This window comes from Falco naumanni, chromosome 2 (genome assembly GCF_017639655.2).
Source record: "Falco naumanni isolate bFalNau1 chromosome 2, bFalNau1.pat, whole genome shotgun sequence".
In the NCBI taxonomy this organism is placed as follows: Eukaryota; Metazoa; Chordata; class Aves; order Falconiformes; family Falconidae; genus Falco; species Falco naumanni.
In genome coordinates this window covers 1,095,259-1,117,434 of record NC_054055.1, presented here as the reverse complement: position 1 = coordinate 1,117,434, position 22,176 = coordinate 1,095,259, and the positions used below count along the sequence as shown (strand labels likewise).

At 43.8% G+C, this 22,176-nt stretch overlaps 1 protein-coding gene and 1 long non-coding RNA gene across 8 annotated transcripts in view; one reads left to right on the top strand and one right to left on the bottom strand.

Annotated features, from left to right (window-relative positions):
- The window catches only part of C2CD3 (C2 domain containing 3 centriole elongation regulator), a 52,752-nt gene that overhangs the window by 12,832 nt on the left and 17,744 nt on the right, over window positions 1-22,176 (bottom strand). For 6 of the 7 annotated variants that reach the window (XM_040585217.1, XM_040585220.1, XM_040585218.1 and 3 more), the window contains exons 17-29: window positions 21,278-21,461; window positions 20,298-20,478; window positions 18,551-18,723; window positions 17,006-17,126; window positions 15,511-15,779; window positions 13,858-13,947; window positions 12,332-12,952; window positions 11,138-11,455; window positions 5,179-5,317; window positions 4,130-4,194; window positions 2,240-2,445; window positions 1,391-1,491; window positions 446-622 (exon numbers count right to left, since the gene is read on the bottom strand). In XM_040585217.1, coding sequence (XP_040441151.1) covers window positions 446-622; window positions 1,391-1,491; window positions 2,240-2,445; window positions 4,130-4,194; window positions 5,179-5,317; window positions 11,138-11,455; window positions 12,332-12,952; window positions 13,858-13,947; window positions 15,511-15,779; window positions 17,006-17,126; window positions 18,551-18,723; window positions 20,298-20,478; window positions 21,278-21,461 — 2,645 coding nt within the window. The remainder of the gene's footprint in view (window positions 1-445; window positions 623-1,390; window positions 1,492-2,239; window positions 2,446-4,129; window positions 4,195-5,178; window positions 5,318-11,137; window positions 11,456-12,331; window positions 12,953-13,857; window positions 13,948-15,510; window positions 15,780-17,005; window positions 17,127-18,550; window positions 18,724-20,297; window positions 20,479-21,277; window positions 21,462-22,176) is intronic. The other variant, XM_040585219.1, reaches the window with a different exon arrangement.
- LOC121084094 lies at window positions 116-11,183 on the top strand. The gene is made up of 3 exons (XR_005826585.1): window positions 116-126; window positions 5,150-5,153; window positions 11,101-11,183. It is a non-coding gene; the product is annotated as an uncharacterized LOC121084094 (long non-coding RNA).

The following is a 22,176-nucleotide window of genomic DNA, read 5'->3' as shown; positions in this document are numbered from 1 at the left end:
GTAAGGAGAAAGGCATCCTGTTGGGAAGGGACATCCTGCCCCGTGCACCATGAAAATGCTTACAGGCTTGTTCTTGTGTCTGTGAAAACCAGCTCAGAGGACTGTTGGCTTAACAGTGTGTGTTGTGTTACAGATATACAAAGATGGATAAGGCAAGGCATTCTACCCTGATTTTAAAACACTGCTGTTGCTGCTTCCCTTCGGTAACTTACAGCATTGCTAGAGCACCTCAGTCCTGATGCAGAGATCCCTGACTAGTCCCTGCTCCTCCAGTCTCATCTCATCCTCCTGTAAATCACACTGTCTCACTCATACTTCTTAATCAGCTATTGTATATTTTCATTTTTATTTCCCTTAAAATTGGATGCAAGAATTCTTCACATTCAAGTTCCGCTTTGAGAACCTAAGGCTTTGAATTACCTTGTTGGCTATAGCTCTGTTTTACCTGAGAGCAGTAAGAAGAGAAGCACGTGATGACAGTGACAATGAGTCCGTCTTTGCTGCTCGATGTGCGTTCCCTTCTGCTTGCTGTAAGGATTCGTGAAATCTGCGCACATTCTGCATATGCTCCTCGTGACGAGGCGTGTGTGTTCCAGGGGGACTAATTCTGCTTGAAAGAGGCCTACATGTAACAGCAGAAAACAGGCTGAGATCTCTAAATGGGAAAAGTCTGTCAACTAAGAGGGAGCTGCCAAGCCAGCTGTTCAGACCACAGAATGGTGGCCCACAGTCCCTCTAAACGTCAAAGACACATACAGGAAAAGTATCATCTCCTGTGTATGCTGAATAAACAAACCATGAATTAAAATGCTCTCTTGCATGTTGCTAGTTAAATATATAAACATAGGTGCTTGCTTTAAGAGACAGAAAGCAGGAGTTACGGCAGGATATTTGATGGTCCTAGTCCTGGAGCATGCAATACCACAGCATGTCACCAGCTGTCATTCACCAGCTGTGGACAAGAGTTAAGGCAAAAGGAAAGGGATACAGCAGTAATACTCTAGTCTAACTTACACTTATCAGCCTTATCAAAAATCAAACCAAATACAAATGCGACCCTTATTCTTACAAAGGCCTGGAAGAAGTACCTGCCAGTTCAAGCAATGGCATAGGGTAAATCCTAACGTAGAAGGGAAATGAAACAAATCAGGAAATATTAGTGAGATGAAAAAACACATCTGGTTTCTGTAGAAAGGAGCCCATCTCAAGATTGCTGTCTCCTGGGCCACCTTGTCACTGGTAAAGGGAATTTAGTATAATGTTTAAGCCCAAACCCAGGGAAAGACATTTGACAGGGTTTGATATTTTCTCAGTAGAGTCAATAGGCTTCAGATAAGTAGATTTCTGAGCCCTGAATATAATAAAAATGATTGATAGCCAGCAGACTTACAGCTCTTGAGTAGGAATGCTGACTTCCTTTGACAAGGTATTCGACATCAGCTTGGAAAAGCTTGTAGCATTACTGGGAAACTCTGAAAAGCCAGCCTTCACCTAGAATAAAGAGAAACACCACCCAAGAGTCTTCCACAGCAAGAAAACAGAGAAATCAAAGTAGCATCTTGCTGAGCTAACAAACAAAAACTTAAGTTTTCTAAGTTTTCAAAGGATTTTCCAGCACTGAGCCAAAGTACCATTTCACAACACTCTTATTTCAGTATCATTTGTTTATTCCCCCCTACACTACCACAGAACAAACTGATGGAAAACAGGGTACAGGGGCTCCCTTACATGGGTATATCACACCCCAGTGTAACTGGAAAGTCTACAGAATCAAAAAAAAAAAAGCCATGAGAAATGGAAAAATTTCCAGAAAAACAAGTTTCTGCCAAATTAGACATTTCCTAACTAATGAAAGGCTGAATTTACTGTATGCTTTCGGGCATCATCTGCCAAAGCAGCAAACAGACAGGCTCCCAGACATCCAAAACCCCAGAATATTCTCCTAACAATAAACACCCCCAAACATCCACGAAGGAACAACAGAGTGAAGCCACTGCAGATGTTCGTGATCTAGGTTTGAATGAGTGCTGTGACTAGTGTTGGCCTGCAGGTGCCATGGAAACATACAGCAGAATTTTTAAACAAGGAATTAAGTGTTTCTGATACATTTACACAGACTTTACACATTCCAGTACTGTGAATTTGCTATGTTTGCTCATTCCTTCAAAAACCCACAGAGTCAGCGCTGATTATCAGGAATCTAATCAGGTATGTGCAGGGTGGAAACCGAAGTACGTACTGAGGGACTTGGTGGCTGGGCCCGGATCCTTGCCTGCCTTTCTCCTTTAAGATAATTTACGTTTTGAAGAGGAGAAACTGCTACTTTGATCTGCCCTCGGCACTGTCCACTGAAGTCTGTAATATTGTACCACCCACACACGAGCTGGAAGCCAGAAAGAAGAGGAGAAAGGTCCACTGATGCAAATCCTATCACCCGCTCAGTCTCTGGGGAAGAAGAATATAAAGCACATATTCATTTAAACTGCACTGTAAACAAAACATTTTCAGGAATGCTAAAAATCAGTCAGTCACTCAGCCCTTGAAATATGTCTAGACTTTACAGAGAAAGACATCTTACAAAACTGAAAAAACAGTTTCAAAGCTGACAGCTCTCATGAGGTAAAAACCAAGTAAAGAGCGGAACGTAAATGCGGAGGAAATAAAAAACAGAGTTGAAGACCACAGAAACGAGACTTAGATTTTGGTTGCTAACATGCTTCAAACGAAGAGACCTACAATGCCTGACTGAGAAGCAGGAAAAACTCTTTCAAGCAATTAAACCAGCTTCCTCCCGATGGATTTGCCAAAATAGCTGTCCCTGTTGCAGCTGCTGCCAACCTGAGCACCTGCCTTGGTAGGAATTCACAGCGGGGTGAGGGCCATGCTGCAGGTTTAAGATCACGACGTTACATACCCGATGCGATATTGAATCAGAACTAGTTAAACAAGGGTTGTAACAAACGGAAAAATACTCAGCTTGAAAATGGACTAGAAATACAAGATAATCAAAGACTTGGGAAAAATGAACCTGGAGGCCAATCTAGGGACCTCAGCAAATGTATTCCACCTCCAGAATTGCATTTACACTTCAGAAATTCATGCCACCTCCCTATTCACTTTGCCAAGACTGTCCAAAAACGCTGATTTGTCATTACACTGTTGCATTTTTGGGCAACATTTTTGTCTTTTCTGTCTTGCAAATTCATCTGAAGTACAGAACAAACAATCCTATCCAAGAAAAGGGTATTATTTGGATTACCTTAGCAGTTACATTCAGTTAAAAATGTTCATGCAGAGACAATGAAAGACCAGGGCAGGGAGAGGGACTGGCAGGAGAATCCCTGTGTACACACAGTACTTTTTATAATACAGAGAAAGGCTGAGTTACAGAGGAAGTTTATTTTTGAAGCAAGAATCAGAAACCTGGACTTTAATATGTAAAAAGAAAGAAAAACCCCCAGTTTTTGAAGATTATCTCCCAACAGTTTGACTGAAGAAGTAGGGCTGTCTTCCCAGTAAGAAACATGGATTTTTGTGCTTGCTTGATACCAGTTAAATATTGGAGGATCTGGGCTAGCAACAAAACAAGCAAACACCAGTTTGAACTACTAACAGCACCTTTTTTCATTTAACGATAAACATCAAGTTTAGCAAAAATGCTTACAAAAAGCTTTTATGATGTTAGGTTTGAAACCCAAGGCCTTCAGTTCCCCCCCGTGAATGCTGAGGAGCAATTTTAAAAATATATCCATGCCACTATAAATATATTTGATTACAACTGGCTGGCCACACTTCAACCCATTGCAGGGACAATAAACAGCATATGAAAGGCACAGTAAAGCATTTCCTTCACTAGGAAAATCCAGCCTCTAAAATACTGTAAAATTAAAAATGGAAAGAATACAAATGAACCAAACCTTGCCAGATGATTAATGAGGAAAAGGAGGATGCTAAAGGCAGGAAATCAATGGGTCTTTAGCATTTTTCTAGCACAAGGTAAAAAAACATCATTACAACTCTACTCTCCAATTTACTTAACAGAATTTACTTTACTTGCATTAAATACAAGTCACCCAAGGAAAGGGATGCAGAAAAGACACTCCTTTCAATACTGCACTACAAACTTTACCTGCTTTGTGCCACACTTTGAAGACCAAGGTTTGCTGTGGATCCAGCAGAAGCTCTTTGGATAATCTGTTAGGAACAAAAATTGTAAGATTTTATGTGAAATAGAAGAAAGAGCAAGTACAGTAAAATGCTTCTGAAGTTTCCATGTAATTGTATCTATCCAGACAAATCAGTTTTTTTCCTGGACTGATGGGGGGGAGAAACACAACAAACCCTGAAATTATTGAGCCTTCAAAAGCATAACTATATTTATATGGTTCAAGCTTTTGCTTATTCAAGAAATATTTCCCTCTCCTCACTCTTGCTGTAAATTTAAAAGATAGGGCAATAAAAGCATGAAGAAATGGAAATACAGTTTATCTCATGACTCAATAATACAGTGACAGCAAAGCACGGGGGTTATGGGTGAAAGTTGCAATGTCTGAAGTTCATTTCTGGAAAAAAAAACAAAAAGAAAATAACCCTGAAAACTGAAGTGTCACAGGTAGAACAGCTTTAAGTTGCTTGAAGCAATTCAGACATGACTATGAGCATAAGGAACTTACGAAACAAAACTTTTAAACTGCAGCTATCAGAGTCTTTCAGTGGCTTAATCTTCATATTACAAATTCCCAAACTTAGACCTCTGGTCCCAAACCAGGGCATAATTTCTAAGCATGAAACAGAGTAAAACATACAGAAGAAGCCAATACATTGGAGCAAGTCTTACTTAACCTTCCCAAGAATCCTTTAGCAATTAGCAGTCCCTTCCTCTAGATGGGGAAACTACAGATGAGTGGAAATAGGACTGACTCACTCAAAGTCTTAAGCCAAAATACCACGCAGTCAAGATTCCATGCACATCAGACTGCCCTTCCTCATGTTAGCTTTAAGACCAAGCCTCCTCAAACAACTCTGTGCCCGATACGAACGTGCGGTGATCGTAAAACATGGAAAAAGCTTTTTTAGCTGAGGGTACAGGGCCAGTAAGTAGAAAGACACTCCTAACTAGATATGTCCTAGCCTGGCTGTCAGATCCAAGGTGTGTCTGAGCGAGCTGGCATCACTCACCTCGCTTGTTGCTGAAAGTCCCAGACCGGTGAGTCTGTATTTTCTATTACCGAAGTGGTTATTGGAGCATCTACACCAGCAACAGCAAACGATACATAGCTACTGGGTGCCGTTACTTCACGTTCTGTCAAAGGACTCCCTAAAATTATACAGAATTATTTTGTTAATAATTAAAAAAAAAAAAATAATCTAAAGGCAGTTCAGCAACTAAAAACAGATAATTATGAAGAAATCCACCATGTAGGAAATACTCCTTTTCATTGCCGGAGCTGAAAATACTGTATATTTACAATGGGAGCAAATATTACATGAACCTTTTACAGAGCAGAAACTGAAATATTCGAGGGAGAAATGGAAAAACTATTTGCCCAAGATCATCCGAGAAGTCAGAGGCAAAGCTGGGAATAAACCCCAGGTCCCTGGGACCCTATTCCAGCGCTCGGGCCCTCCCTGCTGGGTCGCAGTTTGGCAATCCTAGCTGCAAACACAGAAAACACCAAACATAGTGTTAGAAAAGGCAATCTGGCTTAACAGCTGGATTATTGAGATGAAGTTCGCTTGTGTGGACAGAATATGAAAATATCACCCGGTATCGACGATACTCAAGGATTAAGAAACTTTTTTACATCCTCTATTAGTTCATCTCAAAAAGAGTGAAATAGAGAAACTTAACATCCCTGCAAGGAAGAACCTCATCTGTTACAAAGGTTTAAGTACAGAGAAAAAAGCAGCATATTCAATTTTATTTCAAATTTTTGCTATCTTCCTGCCCCATTTTTCCCATTGCCCTTCATACCCACTGCAGACGTGAGAGTTTGTTATAAATCAATTGTCATAGTCCCCTGCATTTTCCCGTGGTACATACTCTGAGCAGGGATTGAGCGCGTGGCGGGTAAGATACCAGTCACTACTACTACTTTAAGTGCATGCAGAAAATTTGAGAGAAGAAAGTCTAGTTCTGATACCTTAACATTTTGACCAAAACATCAAAATTTGTATCAGAGTTAGGGAGGGAAAAATCTATTGTCTTCATGTCCTCGTCCAGAGACCTATACACGGGGCAGCAGGTAGGCTTCGCTGAAGTCGTTCTTAAGTAGCTTCAGGAAATAACACTTTTAATCCACGCACAAACTACAACTTTGTGATTGCCAAGCTAAGCAACTAGGATGGCACTCACTCTGCAATGCAGCAGTGAAACCTTTACAAGAATCCCTGCATAAACATAGTTCAGGGCTAGAACCATAAGCATTTTCTCCCTCATTCATCCTGAAATAACCTGGGAAAAGGTTTGTGAGAAAGCAGATAATGAATTAACTACTCTGATTTGATTAGGTACGTTTACAAGCAGAGGCAGATAGTTTATCATCAGAGAAGCGCAAGGTCAAGCGATGGAGCTAGATGTTCCCCAGATGCTACCAGATTTTATGGATTACAGATTGTTGAATGAAAGCTGCAGAAATTATACAATCACCTGCACTGAATTACAGCCCAAAGAGAAGGGATGCTTAGGGGCTCCTCCCCTCCCTATGTGTCACTTCCTCCAGGTTTGGACCCTTTTAGTCATGTTCAATTTGCTGCAGTGTATCATGGCTTGTAAAGCTGTAGCAGCATTTTACTGCTTACAGAGCTGTTCAGATGGTGAATTTGTAGCTGGCAAAATCGGCTAGGAGAAACGGCCCTAGCCAAGGGGAAACACGATCAGACTTCACAAACAACTGTCATTCAGTTATTACAAAATTGTTTCCTCCTTTCTGCTTTTCAAAGACTCAACTTGCGGCTTTGGATATTTCCAAGACTCTGCTGACCAGAATGATCAAAACTGATGAGTATGAATCTGATTTAACTAAAAATAATTCTCTTTTCTCCTTAAGTCTCTGTAAAAATATGACCAAATGTGACCGATTCATAGTAGCTTACTGAGTTGCTGCTCATTTATGCCTCAAGCATGAGGATTTGCTGGAGAACAAGATTTGTTTTACAGCATCCACAACGACTTCAGTTAAAACATGCCACACAAAACTCTTTGCAGTTTGGCAAGACTGTAGCTGCGACAATTCAAACAGACATGCTCAGCGTGAGCTCAGCTTCAAGAAATGAGCAAGGCCTGTCCAGACTAGCTATACTGGGTTTGCGTGGCCAGGCTTTGGCAGCGGGTGGCTTCTGCGAGAAGGTGCCGGCAGCTGCCCCCCTGCCCAGTGGAGCCAGTGCCACCGGCTCCCAGCCGGACCCGCCGCTGGCCAAAGCCAGGCCCAGCAGCGCCGGTGGCATCGCCGCTGGGATAAAGGATTTCAGAGAGGGGGAACCCAGGGGAACAGCGACTGAGCTGGAGAGAGGGGTGAGACTGTGTGAGAGGCAGAGCCCTGCAGCCCCCCCAGGGCAGGAGGGGCAGGGGGGGCTCCAGGCGCCGGAGCAGAGATTCCCGGCAGCCCGTGCTGGAGCCCCCGGCCAGGCAGGCTGTGCCCCCAGCCCGTGCTGGAGCCCCCGGCCAGGCAGGCTGTGCCCCCAGCCCGTGCTGGAGCCCCCGGCCAGGCAGGCTGTGCCCCCAGCCCGTGCTGGAGCCCCCGGCCAGGCAGGCTGTGCCCCCAGCCCATGGAGCCCCCGGCCAGGCAGGCTGTGCCCCCAGCCCATGGAGCCCCCGGCCAGGCAGGCTGTGCCCCCAGCCCATGGAGCCCCCGGCCAGGCAGGCTGTGCCCCCAGCCCATGGAGCCCCCGGCCAGGCAGGCTGTGCCCCCAGCCCGTGCTGGAGCCCCCGGCCAGGCAGGCTGTGCCCCCAGCCCATGGACCCCCGGCCAGGCAGGCTGTGCCCCCAGCCCGTGCTGGAGCCCCCGGCCAGGCAGGCTGTGCCCCCAGCCCCTTCTGGAGCCCCCGGCCAGGCAGGCTGTGCCCCCAGCCCCTGCTGGAGCCCCCGGCCAGGCAGGCTGTGCCCCCAGCCCGTGCTGGAGCCCCCGGGGGAGCAGACCCCCACCCGCAGCCCGGGGAGGATTCCACACCGGAGGGACCCACGCTGGGGCAGTGCGTGGAGGACTGTCCCCCGTGGGAGGGACCCCGCTGGAGAGAGGAAGAGTGTGAGGACCCTTCCCCTGCGGAGGAAGGAGCGGCAGAGACAGCGTGTGATGGGCTGAGCGCAGCCCCCCGTTCCCCTGCGCCGCTGGCGGGGAGGAGGCAGAGAAGTTGGGAGTGAAGTTGAGCCCGGGAAGAAGGGAGGGGTGGGGGGAGGTGTTTTGAAGATTTGGGTTTATTTCTCATTATCCTGCTCTGATTCAGTTGGTAATAAATTAATTTCCCCAAGCTGAGTCTGTTTTGCCCACAATGGTAATTGCTGAGCGATGTCCCCGTCCTCATCTCGACCCACGAGCCTTTTGCTGCATTTTTTCTCCCCTGCCCAGCTGAGGAGGGGAGATGGAGCAGCTTTGGTGGGCACTTCATGTCCAGCCTGGGTCAGCCCACCACACTAGCTCTCCATCTCCTGCATGTAAAGGCAGACCTAAAATCAGTCTTTGCAGCCGAAGGCAAAATCAGCATTTCTCAAGTGTTAGCTTGCTTTTCTTCTAGGAAAAGAAAAGCCTTTAATAGAATTGTTGGCTCTAATAAGAAAGCTCAGCCATAATCAAAGGAGTCTTATAGAGCCTGATTTAGCCTAGCAACTCCCAATGCCTGAATTCTGCAAAGAATTCACACTTAGAAATATTAGTTTTCTTCTGCTTTATAAAAGCATTATTTGAAGGATGAGGTGAGAGGAGGAACTGAGGTGTGTGATCTGACAGTTCAGGAAGCGGGTGGTAAAACAGAAGCTGCCATGTGGCTGCAGGGTTTCTCGAAAGATGCTGTTTATATTATTCTGAAAGGACAGCTGTCCATAGCACAGAAGCCTCTGTAAGGAGCACCCTGGCAGAGAAGCCAGGAGTGGGAAGGGAAACTCCTTCCCTTTTGCTAGGGATGATCTTCCTTTTATAAAGGGAAGACCTACAGACCGACATCCCAGCCAGGTCCATGGAGAAGCTTGCACCCCACGCTTCTCTTTTGTAGCGGCTCTGTGGGGAGAGAATCATAGGCTCTGTGCCTGCCAATCCAGCAGCTGTGTGCTAGTGGTGAAGCTTGATTTTAAAAAAAGACCAACACAGAGAAAAAAAAAATGAAGACGTCTACTCCATGGGGATGTAAGAACTGTACAGAAAAAGATGAAAAGCACCCCAGGATGAGGTTAGCAACTGCAGATTAAAGTGACTTCAGCCCCTAAAAGACGCATGGAAAATTCTGTTCTAATATTGTTCAAAACAGTGCTCAAACCAGAGTTAAGTTAGAGAAGAGACCTGTTGGCCTGAACTACTGCATTTTGTAGAACTTCATTTTTATAGAATTAATTTCATGCCTTTTCAAAGTTATGAAATTCAAGCTATTTCTTTCTTCATATTATTTGGACGATGAAGAAAACAGGAAAATTGATTTTAGACCGTGAGAAATATGAAAAGGCTTGGTGAAACATTTTGTATCTTTACTCAGCTTCTGAAAATTGTATCTCTTAAGTAAGTCTTCCAAACTTGCAGGAAGTTTATCATCCATAACATATGGACTGGAAAAGTGTTCCAGCCTTTTTATCTGTAACACGATAATGAAATTGTTGCAATGAAGAATGAAAATTCTTCTCAAAACCAGCTTATATAGCATTTGTTTCAGTGTACAAGTTGCTTCTCAGTTTAGTTACTTCTAAGAATCCCCTAAAATGGTAAGTTGTTTGAAGATGGAAACACTGCAATAGCATACATCATCAAAAGAATTCTCCCTTATCCCAGCAAAAATTTTGCATTAACAACGCCGCATCAGGTTTCCAAAGACTATGAATTCCAGAAGATTATAGAATCATTATAAAAAAGCCATCTGTGGGGCTCAGTATGTAGAAGAATTACTTACACTTAAATCATGGCTTATGTTTGACTCTTAGTTGTGTCATCACACCATAAAATGCTGAGTGTTCCTGTCCAGCCTATCACTGTGATATCTGGCATATCACGTGGACTGTGAAACAGCTGATCATTACAGAGACATTTCCAATAAACTCACCTAGGCTCAGCTCCTTATTCCTAGTTGTATTTAGGTAGCATGCAATGGCCCAAACAAGATCGGATCACTCCAAGTCCTGAGCAAACACAAAGCAATCAAGCCATGCAGCACTAGAGGTGCCCAAGGTGAAGGGCAGAGCACCTGATGTATTTTAAAAGGTTTAACTCATCTTTAACCAAGAGATTCATTTACAGACTGTAATTCGAGGGAAAAACAAAAGGCTCCAAAAACCTGCAAATTCACCACGCGTGTTACATTGCTGCACATCAAGAACCAAACATCACTGGCTAGGAAGGAGTATTTTAATATGCTTAGCATAAATTTCAAAGCAAAGAGCAATTCTTTGGTGAGCCTCAGCATAGTGATTAGGCACCCGACTGTAATTCCCACTCTACAGAGCAGGAAGCAGTGTGTCAAGCCTGGGTGAGCTCAGACTGCTCCGACCTTACACTGCCCTTCCTCACTGCTGTGTCTGGCAGTCTCCAGATAGCACGAGTAAGCCAGCTTTACAAATTGATTATATGCTAAAAATGCAAATTTGCAAGAGTCTTTGAGATATGAGTGTCTTGGGGTTAAGCTATTCAGATAATGCTTAACTTCAGAATTCAGCTGTCATCTGTAACAGTGAACATTATATTACTTATATTTTGGATATTATTAATAGAGATAGGCTGAATAGTTGAACCTCATGCTTCCCCTGTAGTTATGCAACAATGCAATGCTCTCGGGGTTGCAACACTTTGAAGCCAAGTTCAAAACCCATCACATCCATTCACTGTTCCAAAGTTTAAGGATTTGTTTTTGAATTCTCAATGCAGTAGCTGTTCTGAACAGATCCCGGGGGGGGGGGGGGGGGGGGGGGAGGGGAAGGAAAGAAAAAAAAAGGGGGTGAGGGTATTACCTTTTAAACTTAGATGCATTGCTCTTTCCACAAGGATATTGACAGCAACTGTATTTTCCAGAAATACCATGTTGTCCTCTTGTGGTTTGGCATTGGTGACTTCTGAACTTATGATATCCACTTTCTGACTCTGATTTTCAAAGACTTGTTGGCTCAGATCAGGGGTGTTCTCTGCACCTTCATCTTCACTGTTGCTGTATTCCTCAGCACAGTGAAGTCTGCTGGACAGAGCAGCAGAAGTGGAAGAAAGGACGATGTGAACCCGTACAGCAGCTCCTGCTAGGTTTGCAGCATTGCATCTGAACAATGGATAAACCCCTGCAAGAGAATTCACAACCAACCAGCTCACCAAGCCAAAGAAAAACTAGAAGCTTGGAAAACAGCTGATCCAGGTCATTACAGTAGAGATCTCATATCAGACCAGCACAATGAATCTGGATTTTCAGTGTAATTTCTATGCAAAGCATCACCCTGAAACATCAGCTTGTAAAGGTTAAAACCAGTGACCACTTCCCCAAATTGGGTACACCTTCATTTTCCCACTGGTAGCTCAGACTACTATCTTAAAGCACATCAACTGCCTGAGAGCCCTGGAAATAGTGCCTCTGCATCATCTTACATACACTGAGAATACAACATACACACAGCATAAAAACTTATTTTAACTCTTTTTTCTTCTCCCTTCCCTGAGCATACTCAAACGAAAAGCCAATGACCTGTCCACAAATCTTCCTGCAAGCTGGTGGCTGATGGATGACAGAAGCCTAAATAGATGACAGAAGCCTAAGTAACCTAACAAAGCAGAAGTTCCCACGACCTTCTCAGTGCTTAGTCATTTGCTTTGACTGCAGGCATTCAGCCTCCTTGACAGACATTCTTACTGCTTCTCACTCTATAACGGTGCCCAATCCATAGTTCTGAAGAAACATTCTTCAGCAATCCACATACGCTAACTGCTCTCCCTATTACTGATCATTATCCCAGTTTTTCACCCATTTAAACTTGCTAAGTTTTGAATTCAGAGAATCAAGCATTTTAACCTTGTTTACCTTCAGTGAAAGGGGGAGCTGACAGTGTGCTGCACCCTGGACAAAACAAAACTGTAAACATTTTGCTTAAAGTGACTAGAGAGGTAAGCAAACTAAAACATCAATAAAGAGGGATGAAATATGACAATGCCCTTTTGGAACTTACCGCTAACACTTAGTGTTGTCCTTGACTTCTCTGCTAATGCTGCAAGGTCAACGTAGGCAGATCCAATAAGGCGATCTGTATCAAGTGGTCTTCCCACATCATTTTCTTTACCATATGTCCACCACACCTGGATTTCTAATTTCTCCTCTCTGAAGAACCAAAGCAGTCCTTGGCTCCTTCTGAGAGTCACTTTGTTTGGTTTCTTAAAGTTCACTGTAACACCCTTTGCGTCGTCACTCAATTTTGGCCTCCTAAGCAAAGTCCACGTGGCTTCCTGATTATATAGCTTATACCTGAGGTAGCAGTAAGTGCTTTCATGTAGGTGCGTCTGGCCTGCAAGCAGCACACAGTGGACTGGCAGCCATACTCTCGGGGTTGAGACGGTCACAGTCACTGGACTGTCACTCTGCTCCCATTCGTCACTGTCATCCACACTGTCTTCATGGGTCTCCTCACCATTCCATCCTAAAAGCTTAGCCGCCTCCAAAACACGCTCTCGGTCATCCTGATGAGCAAAGGTAATAGAAAGTTCCAGCCCTCCCACAATGGTCTGCATGATGTTTGTGCAGTGTGAAGGCATTAAATCTTCAGATAAGGTAACTGGGTACCAGCCTGAAATACCTTCAGGAGAAGAGATCATAATTAGCCTTGTCTTACCTTTTGAAAAATGTCAGTAAATAATTTTCCGCTCTCTGGTCATTAGTCAAGGACCAGTACTTGAAGTGTTTATTTCTTGTGAAAGGGGAATTTGTCAAATCATTTCTAAAAGCAGCAAACTGTTACACCTCAGAAAACTTTGGCAGTAGTTCTGATCCCAAAGGCATTTTAGTTTCCATTTCATTAACAATACTCATTCTACAATGAAACTATATCCCATGAATCTCCAATTACAAAATCAGGCATTCTCATGTCTTTGCTCATCTCTCCCCATTAAACATAAAATGAAAATTGCATGTTGGAGAAAATGAGAACTCTACTGAAACTAAAGCAGAAATAACTAAGACCACAATGAAAACATCATTATTACAAGACATCATCATCATAAACTAACACTAGCTAGAGGAGGTATTTTATGTTTAGTTTAAAGAAAAAGGTAATCCTACTGCTTTCTAACTTATCTAAGCCTTTGTTTCCAGCTTTGAGATCTCAAAAGCAATCGTTGGTCCTCCACTGAGCACTACAGCTCTTGGACTTTCCATCTTAAGCTAGAAAATAAACAGCACTGAATAAAATACTAAAGAAGTATGCTGGTTTTAGCTGGGATGGAGTTAAATTTCTTCATAGTAGCTTCAGGATATTCATTCATCTACCATACATTGTACACCCTGAAAACGGATCTTCAAACCACAGCCTTTATATGAGATTTCTAATACAGGATTTTTAATGAAGACATATGGAATTTTTGTTTTTTAGACCAAAGTTCTTTCAGACACTGCACAAAACCCCTGAAACGTGAATGAAAATTGTTTTAAGGAATTACAATAGCATTTACACAGAGTGTCAGCAGCGTAACACTGCTGCACTACCTGATCTTCTTCTCAGCAGGTCTCTGGTTGGAATTGTGACTGTCCCAAGAAGACAGTCTCTTGATGTCCGAGCTGCCAATTTGTCAGCGGCTGGAAAAGAAATAATTTCGTAAATACACCAAACCGGAACGCAAGATTTAGAAGTGATTGAGACAGTATCGCCTTCGAAAGAAAAATGTATTGCCTCAACAGCAAATAGCTCAGCCGTCATACTGAAAATATTTTTAACCCCTAAAAAAAAGATCCAAAGTCAAAACAAATTGTCCAGGATATATCAGGCCAAAATCAATGAGAAACAGGGATGTGAACAAAAACCTGTCTATAGGCAGTGCCAGTGCACATTCCGGACAGGGTACATACTCTACCACCACTGAATGAGGAGAATCTTTCAGGGAATATTTCCACAGATGAACACCAAGTAACCAGTGGGGAGCTGGTCATTAGTAACGCTAACAGCACAGCTTTTCCCCTGACTTTCCTCTCCCAGGTGTTAAAAACAATGTCATCTTGAGCTAAATTTTGTTTATAAAATAATTCCTGTGGTTATGTTGTAAAACAACACTGCCTATCTGCCACAGGACTGTTGGAGGATTTTAAGCTATCGTTTTTCTGAATCTCCATTACCTCTCATGAAGTGGAGGCAATAAGGCACGCACACACAGGTGACCAGCACATTCGAGGGAGGGGGTTCTGCCCCTCTGCTCCCCTCTGCTGAGACCCCCCCCCACAGCGCTGCGTCCAGCTCGGGGGTCCTCAGCATCAGAAGGACACGGACCTGTCGGAGCGGGCCCGTCGGAGGCCACGGAGCTGGTCAGAGGGCTGGAGCCCCTCTGCTGTGGGGACAGGCTGGGAGAGCTGGGGCTGTGCAGCCTGGGGAGGAGAAGGCTCCGGGGAGACCTTAGAGCAGCTCCCAGTGCCTGGAGGGGCCGACAGGAAAGCTGGGGAGGGGCTTTGGGCAAGGGCAGGGAGCGGTGGGACAGGGGGGGAATGGCTTGAAGCTGAGAGAGGGGAGATTTAGGTTGGACGTGAGGAAGAAACCCTTCCCCGTGAGGGCGGCGAGGCGCTGGCCCAGGCTGCCCAGAGCAGCTGTGGGTGCCCCATCCCTGGCAGGGCTCAAGGCCAGGCTGGACGGGGCTGGGAGCAGCCTGGGCTGGGGGGAGGGGGCCCTGCCCCTGGCAGGGGGTGGGACTGGCTGGTCTTGAAGGTCCCTTCCAGCCCAAACCCTTCTGTGACTTTATACAAAGGCAGGGTGCTCCAAGAGTCAAGCACTATTATGCATTATCTTTTCATTTAAGAGGTGATACCGATCACCTGGAGTCTAAGAAAGCCTCAGCTCTTTGCACAAGGGGAACAGTATCTCCCAAAGCCTTCTCTGAAGACAGTTTAGCTATTAGCAATTGCACATCTTATCAGCCGCACAGAATAGTCCCTGGAAACATTCAGGGTCAGGCTGGATGGTGCTCTGACCAACCTGATCCGGTGGAAGATGGCCCTGCTCATCGCAGGGATTTGGACTGGACCATCTTTGGAAGTCACTTCCAACCCAAACCATTTTATGATTCTACGCACAGTCTCTCTTCTAAACTAAAAAAATAAGGGGAACGGATCATTTTGCGACAGCGTTCAGTCATTATTCCCACTTGTCCTCCTTACCTGACCTGGTGCTCTGATGGTAGACAGAGAAGATGATACTGGCAGACTGCAAGAGTTCCCCCAGACAAGAGGCTTCTCCACTACTTTTCTGAATGATGAGGTTACAAGGAAACTCTACATGATGCTCGAACTCGGGGCAGAAAGTACAAGCCACAGCTCGTGTGCTGCGTCTCTCTGCCTCAGGTAGGAAGGAGAGGTTCACAGAGACATAAACATTAACTCCCACACCTGCGTAGTACTGGACCGAAGGGTTCTTCTGTCCCACAGCTCTTCATTTAGCATGTAACAAGAAAGGAAGAAAGACAATGAATGTGACGCACAAGGAATCTAGGAACCAACGCAATTAAATCAAGGTTTCAAGCCTTTATGGTGAAAAATAGGACAAACCAGTGAATGTTGTTAAGTCAAAGCAGATGTGCGTTCTGGCTGCATATTATTTTTCACCATTTTTTTTTCCCATCTGGACATACGAGGAACAGATAAGAAATGGTGAGAGTAACTATCACAAGGTTCCTCACTGGTGGCTGTGCTCTTATCACTGTCATGATCAAAGTGGTTGAGAATGTACTCAGCACCTTTAAAAATATCCCGTACTACAGAAAAAGTTGTAGCATAACTTCCCAGAGAACCTGCTCTAGAAGGAAGCAAAATGCCAAGCCAAATCAATTTTACAGACTAGCCCTGACAAGCAAAAGGAGGTGAAATTAGCAGATGGAATTATTTACAAGTAAAACAGACCCAAGTATTACTATAACTCAGGCCCACAGACCTGAAGGATGAGGAGTCTGAGGCCATTCAATTTTCTTAATTTCTCCAAGCACCATACAGTAGCCATCCTTATCCTACTGAGTCTACTTTAATGAAGCAGGATCAGGAGCTCAGCAACACTGAGAAGGGCCAGTGAGCACTGCTCTCGAATGACAGGAGCTATCCTTCTCTTATGGAACTCACTCCCTCTCTTCTAGCCCCTTCTTAATTCTTCAAAATTGTATATTGGAACTGTTCAGGAATAAGTTCAGGTGCTAGCATGTACTTAGAGGAGCAGCCTCTGGATGAAAAGGAGTATGTTTCAATTACTAGTTTATCAGCGTTTCCACAGTGAAACACTGGAAAACAAATCTCAGCTAGTTTTTAGATAGCATCAGCAACACCAAGACCCAATGACCAAAGAGATACCATTTTACATCAGCCAATTTTTATAACAGCTTTTGGTGTAGCAAAATGTGGAAATGTAGAAAAATGTGCCCTTACAATCTCGATCCTTCTGCAGAACAAATGCTACCACACTCTACTACAGCTTAAGGGACAAAAATAACCACTGGTGCTCTTTATAAACTTATGTTCGCTTCTGATCAGAACCCAGCTTGAATCTTGGTCTCTGCAGATGGAAAGTTGGCCAGTGACAGTTTGTTCTAATCTAATGGCTCAGCCTGCTGCCTGCCTCCAGATAAGGCTATTTTAAGAGAAAAATCTTCCTTTTTGAACTCAGCTTTACCTAGCTGCTGCTTGCAAACCAGATGCTCTGTGTATGTGTACCAAAAGAGAAACAGCTTGAGCCATTTTTCCTGCTGCTGGTTTCACAGACCGTTGGTATCTCACACTCACATCAAGCAAGCCTGGATTAAAAGAGAGAAAGGAAAGAATAGAAATGCTCAGTTTTTTATACAGTTACATCCAACATAATCAACACTTTGTTATACCTTTTCATACAAAACATAGTCTACTAAACGCAAAAGAAGAATTCCATAGGTAATCCATTGAGATGCAAGATGCTAGACTTCAGCCTGAAGCTACAGCTTTATACAGGAGGCACAGAAGGAAATTTTCAGAACCTGACCTCCTGGCAGTCAGGTCGGGTGATCTCAGTGGCTCCCTCTCAGCAGCAAATCTAGGGCATAGTAAAATTAGGAGAGGCTGTTTCACCCAGCCATGCCCTCAGGTGTGCGTTCATCGTAGTAGTTGTAAAATATCCTACTGCAGCATTTTAACACCTTTTTTTTTAATAGCACTGCAAGTGGCAAAACCTTCCAAAAAAGACAGATTTTCTGTTGCTGCACGAAGCTAACTTAGTACAAAATAACCATAGCGTACTGAATTCCCTCTCCAGCCACAGCTTTTTGTATGGCCTTTTTTCCAAGAAGCTGCCTCAGATTTCCTCAGTGGCCTTCCCAGAGTTGATGTTTATATGACTTGAAAGACCCACAAGGGAACAGAAAGACGTTTCTGCTCATGCTACGCCCCATAAACAGCCCTTCTTTGGGTCTCCCATTCCTTGCTTTGCATGAGAAGTGGAACCACAGACGGTGGCTCATTTGGCAACTAAGCCGTTCAAAACACATGGGAATAGCTTTATAAAACTTGTTAGGGGTGTGAGGGCCGCTCACGTCTGTCTAATCACTCATTCTTCACTAGGTACAGTGATAATGAAAGCTGAGATGAAAACCACTCAGGGTTTATATCCGTTGCCAACACAAGTACATATTTTTCTTTGCCTTGGAGGGAAATACATAGGCTCTCATTTTTACACAGAGAATCACAGAATTGTTTAGGTTGGAAAAGACCTTTAAGATAGAGTCCAACCATTAACCTGGCACTGCCAAGTCCATCACTAACCCATGGCCCTGAGCACCACAGCTACACCCCTTTTAAATACCTCCAGGGATGGCAACTCCACCGCTTCCCTGGGCAGCCTGTGCCAGTGCTTGACAATCCTTTCGGGGAAGATGTTTTTCCTAATCCTCAATCTAAACCGACCCTGGCGAGGCTTGAGGCCATTCCCTCTGATCCTGTTGTTGTGTACGCGATGTTACGTGTTACATGTTACAATCTGTTGCATGTTTCATGTTTACAATGTGTCACAATGTGTCGCGTGTCACGATGTGCCAGGTGTCTGCATGGATGTCCATCCCCTACCCCCCGATGGCCGACCGCAGCCCCTTGCTGATGTTCCATCCCTCCAGCACTGCCTTGCTGCCCCCAGGCTGCTCTCCCACCCGCCGGCTGTTATCCCACAACCGTGAACACCCCCAGCCTTCCTTACCTGAAGCCCGCAGCTGAAATTCCCCTGAGCAATCAGTCCGGGGGACCAAAGGAAGGTTAAAAGTCTGAATCCCTATTTCTTCACGATGCTGCATAGTCGCCATGGCACACAGCCGTGACAAGGGCAACATCCCTTTGGCAACCACCTGGTCTCTGACATTTGGGTAATAATACCTGGTAAGGTAAAAAGCAGCGGCATCAGTCATGCTGTTTTGATGACGACAGTGATCACCATTTCTCTCACGACTGCACGTAAGTCAACTTTAACTTGTGCGTCTTCAAACACTAGTATCCCAATAGCTAAGAGATAAACTCAAATAAATGAATTTCTACAGGAAAAAAATGCCCAGTAAGTGCTGAAGTAAATAATGATACAAATATACTTTTGCACTAGTCCTACCAAGACAGCTAGCAGAAACTGCTAAAAACTGCCATCCCAAAGACAAACAAGAGAAGAATCTGGCACCAAATATTCTCCACTCCATTTTCCATTAATAGAAAATACTGCCAATACTTTCAGAACAGATTTGTGGTACCAGTTTGTGAGTGTAACAAATCCCTCTGGACCATTTCTTAACTGCTCTACTTGGTTTCAGACTCATCCTACGCCGAGTTTTGGCACTGTATCTCCTGAAAAACGGGTAGATCAGGAGAAAGGCATCCGCTGTATTTTCAGTAGCAGTAACTGAACAACGTGGTAGCGCTATGACTTGTGTTTTCCTTTCCGTTTTAGGACAAATCCTGAACATTAATTGACCGTTGAGCCTTGGGTACAGCACTGCCTGAAGAGTAGTCCCAACTTCTTGGAATATTACACCTGTTGGTTTCTACTTTTTCCCCATATACCTCTAGGAATAATTCAAGATGCTGACAGCATCATAGCAACAACTCACTGATTTGGAACCTGCGGTCAGTATCTGCTCTCCTGTCTGTCAGTAAGCTTTTTCCACTTTAAATATTACAAACTGGTAAGAGGATGTTTACAGAATTCTTAAAAGGCTTCCAGCTCCGTAATTTACTTCTTTCACCCAAACCAGCCGAAATTTACCAGCCACTACCAGTGAGCGGCCAGGGCAAGATTAAACCAAGTATAACTATCCTCAGAAATCTGAGCTAAAGCACATTTTTGAAATGCCAGGTACTAACAACTGGTCAGTTCAACTGCTCTGGTCATTACCAACATTAATGTAAACACATCCAGCATGTAATAATTCTCAAGTGACTGTGAACTTTAGCTTGGTTTGTTTTACTACAGAATGAACAATTATAACAATTATGCTTTCCTAAAGCCATCTGTCTTCATGATCTCTTCATGGCCTTCCACTACTAGTAATTAGCTACAAACATTTTATAGTATTTTTTCTGTAATTGGTGACTTACATTAGGGAGAAAACCCAACCCCAAAACAATGAAATTATACTGCCAGGGTGCTATTAAGTAAATTTAGATGTGCCAAGCATTTAAACGCTGCTTTTAGATCACTACGCTGATAACAAAGTGGAAGAAAGCAAACTAAGAGCACACACCTTCTAAGCAAGAAAAAAGTAATTAGCACTTTTGGAAGGGAAAAAAGGGCTCGCATGTCTTAAATGGAATCTTAAATGCAGATTCATCACCAATGTTGATGAGCTCAACACTTTTCCACTTATTATTAAATATCCATCCCACAGCTAGAGATTTTTCAATACCAGATATGTCTCTATTTGTATTGCTGTGACATCTAAAAAGAATACGATGTTATTCTGTACCTGCACCAGACTTCAAACTGGATTCCTCCTCCAGCCTCTCCTGGTGCCATATATGCACTGACCAGGAGCCTCTGGACTGGGACATCAGCAGGAACCAACAAAGAATGATGATGCTCATCATTAAAGACGGGATCGGGGACACACAGAGTGGTTGCTGTGCGAAATGGCTTTAATCTGATGCCTACAAGTCAAGCAGAGTTGGTTAAAAATGGCTGCATGCAGAGGTTTCAACCTTTTTCTATTTGCAGTCCTTCAGGAGGCAGGACCCATGGACAGTAAGTGACATTCTCCTGCCAGAAGGCTTGCTCTTCTGAGTTTCACTTCACAAATCTTTTACAAGCAATTCACACAGTCCCACAACCTGTGAGCCACCAGCTGAAAACTACTGTTAAATGTGGCTGGAAGCTGACACAGTTTACAGGAGTTACTATGGTACAATGTTACTGACTCTTTTTTCAGAGGAAATACGTATTAGTGATTCAAAGCACAAGACTCCAGATCAACATTTAAATAATTGCAATCGTAGAAAATTACTTAACACTCCTTTATAATCCTAATGATCTAAAGCAGACAAGTCTTCTCTCGGTGTATGCATGAAAAAGAGCATCTTGAAAGGCTCCTGTACGTAAAGCCTTTGTTGAAATTAACTGTATACAATCTGCGAATCTGTTTTTGCACCTTTGCAAGCTGGCAAAACCCTCTAGGATCTTTAACAAAAAGGTACCATGTGAAGGGATTCAGAACTAGGTATCTTTCTTTGCTGGGAACTTTGCCACCTACATCAGTCAAAGCAGGTCTTTAATGTACTGATGCAGCCCAAGTATGACAAGTTGCAGGCAGATCTTGTTGGGAAAGCAAGCACTGGCTGCATGGAAGCTCAGAAGAACACGCACCCTCTCACTTAAGCAGAGAGAACATTGCTAAACAATATTTAATTAAAGCAATGCTCTAAATAAAGACAGATTATAAAATAAACTAACCATCCTCATGCAATTCAGTTCCTTGCAGTGCACCGCAACCAGCCTCTTGAACTGGGAAACAGTACTGTACGTAGCAGTCAGCCTCTCCCCAGACGGTGGACTGTAAGGGAGTGAGTCCTTTCACACTCTCCACACAAATCTCAAACACATGCTCCACCAGTTCTTCCCCTTCTTGGTCTAACTGCTGATAAAACAAAGGGAATCCACATGAGAAGGATGACTCTTCAGGAAACAGCATACAAAAGGACTGGGAGCATAAGATTCTAAGAAGCCTGAGACAGGAGCAGAACCATTATCTGCCATTTACCTCCTAAAGTTCACAGCAACACTGAAAGTCTGATAGCACCTTTTTTTTTTCTGCAAAAGCCAAAAAACACAGCACATAAAAAGCAAGGAAGTTCCTACATATACAACTCAATGGTAGGGGCAAAACCTGTATGGTACAGAATATGGCTGTGAAAATTAAGATTTTCTGTAACGTTGGGGTTTCTTTCACTAAACTTGTAATGAAGATAGAAGCAGTGGGTATACAGAGCAATACAAAGAGCAATAATGTCAAAGCCAGTGACAGAAAGCTAGTAAGAAAAGAGTACAAACAATATAATTCTGTGTAGATGTCCTGGTTTCAGCTGGGATAGATTTTTTTTTCTTCTTAGTAGCTAGTGCAGTGATGTGGTTTGGATTTGGTTTGAGAATAACGTTGATAACACACTGATGTTTTTAATTGTTGCTAAGGAATATTAATACCAAGTCAAGGACTTTTCAGTTTCTTGGGCCCTGTCAGCAAAACGGCTGGAAGAGCACAAGAAACTGGGAGGGGATGCAGCCACGACAGCTGATCCGAACTGGCCAAAGGGATATTCCAGATCACAGAATGTCTGGTTGAGTATGTAAGCTGG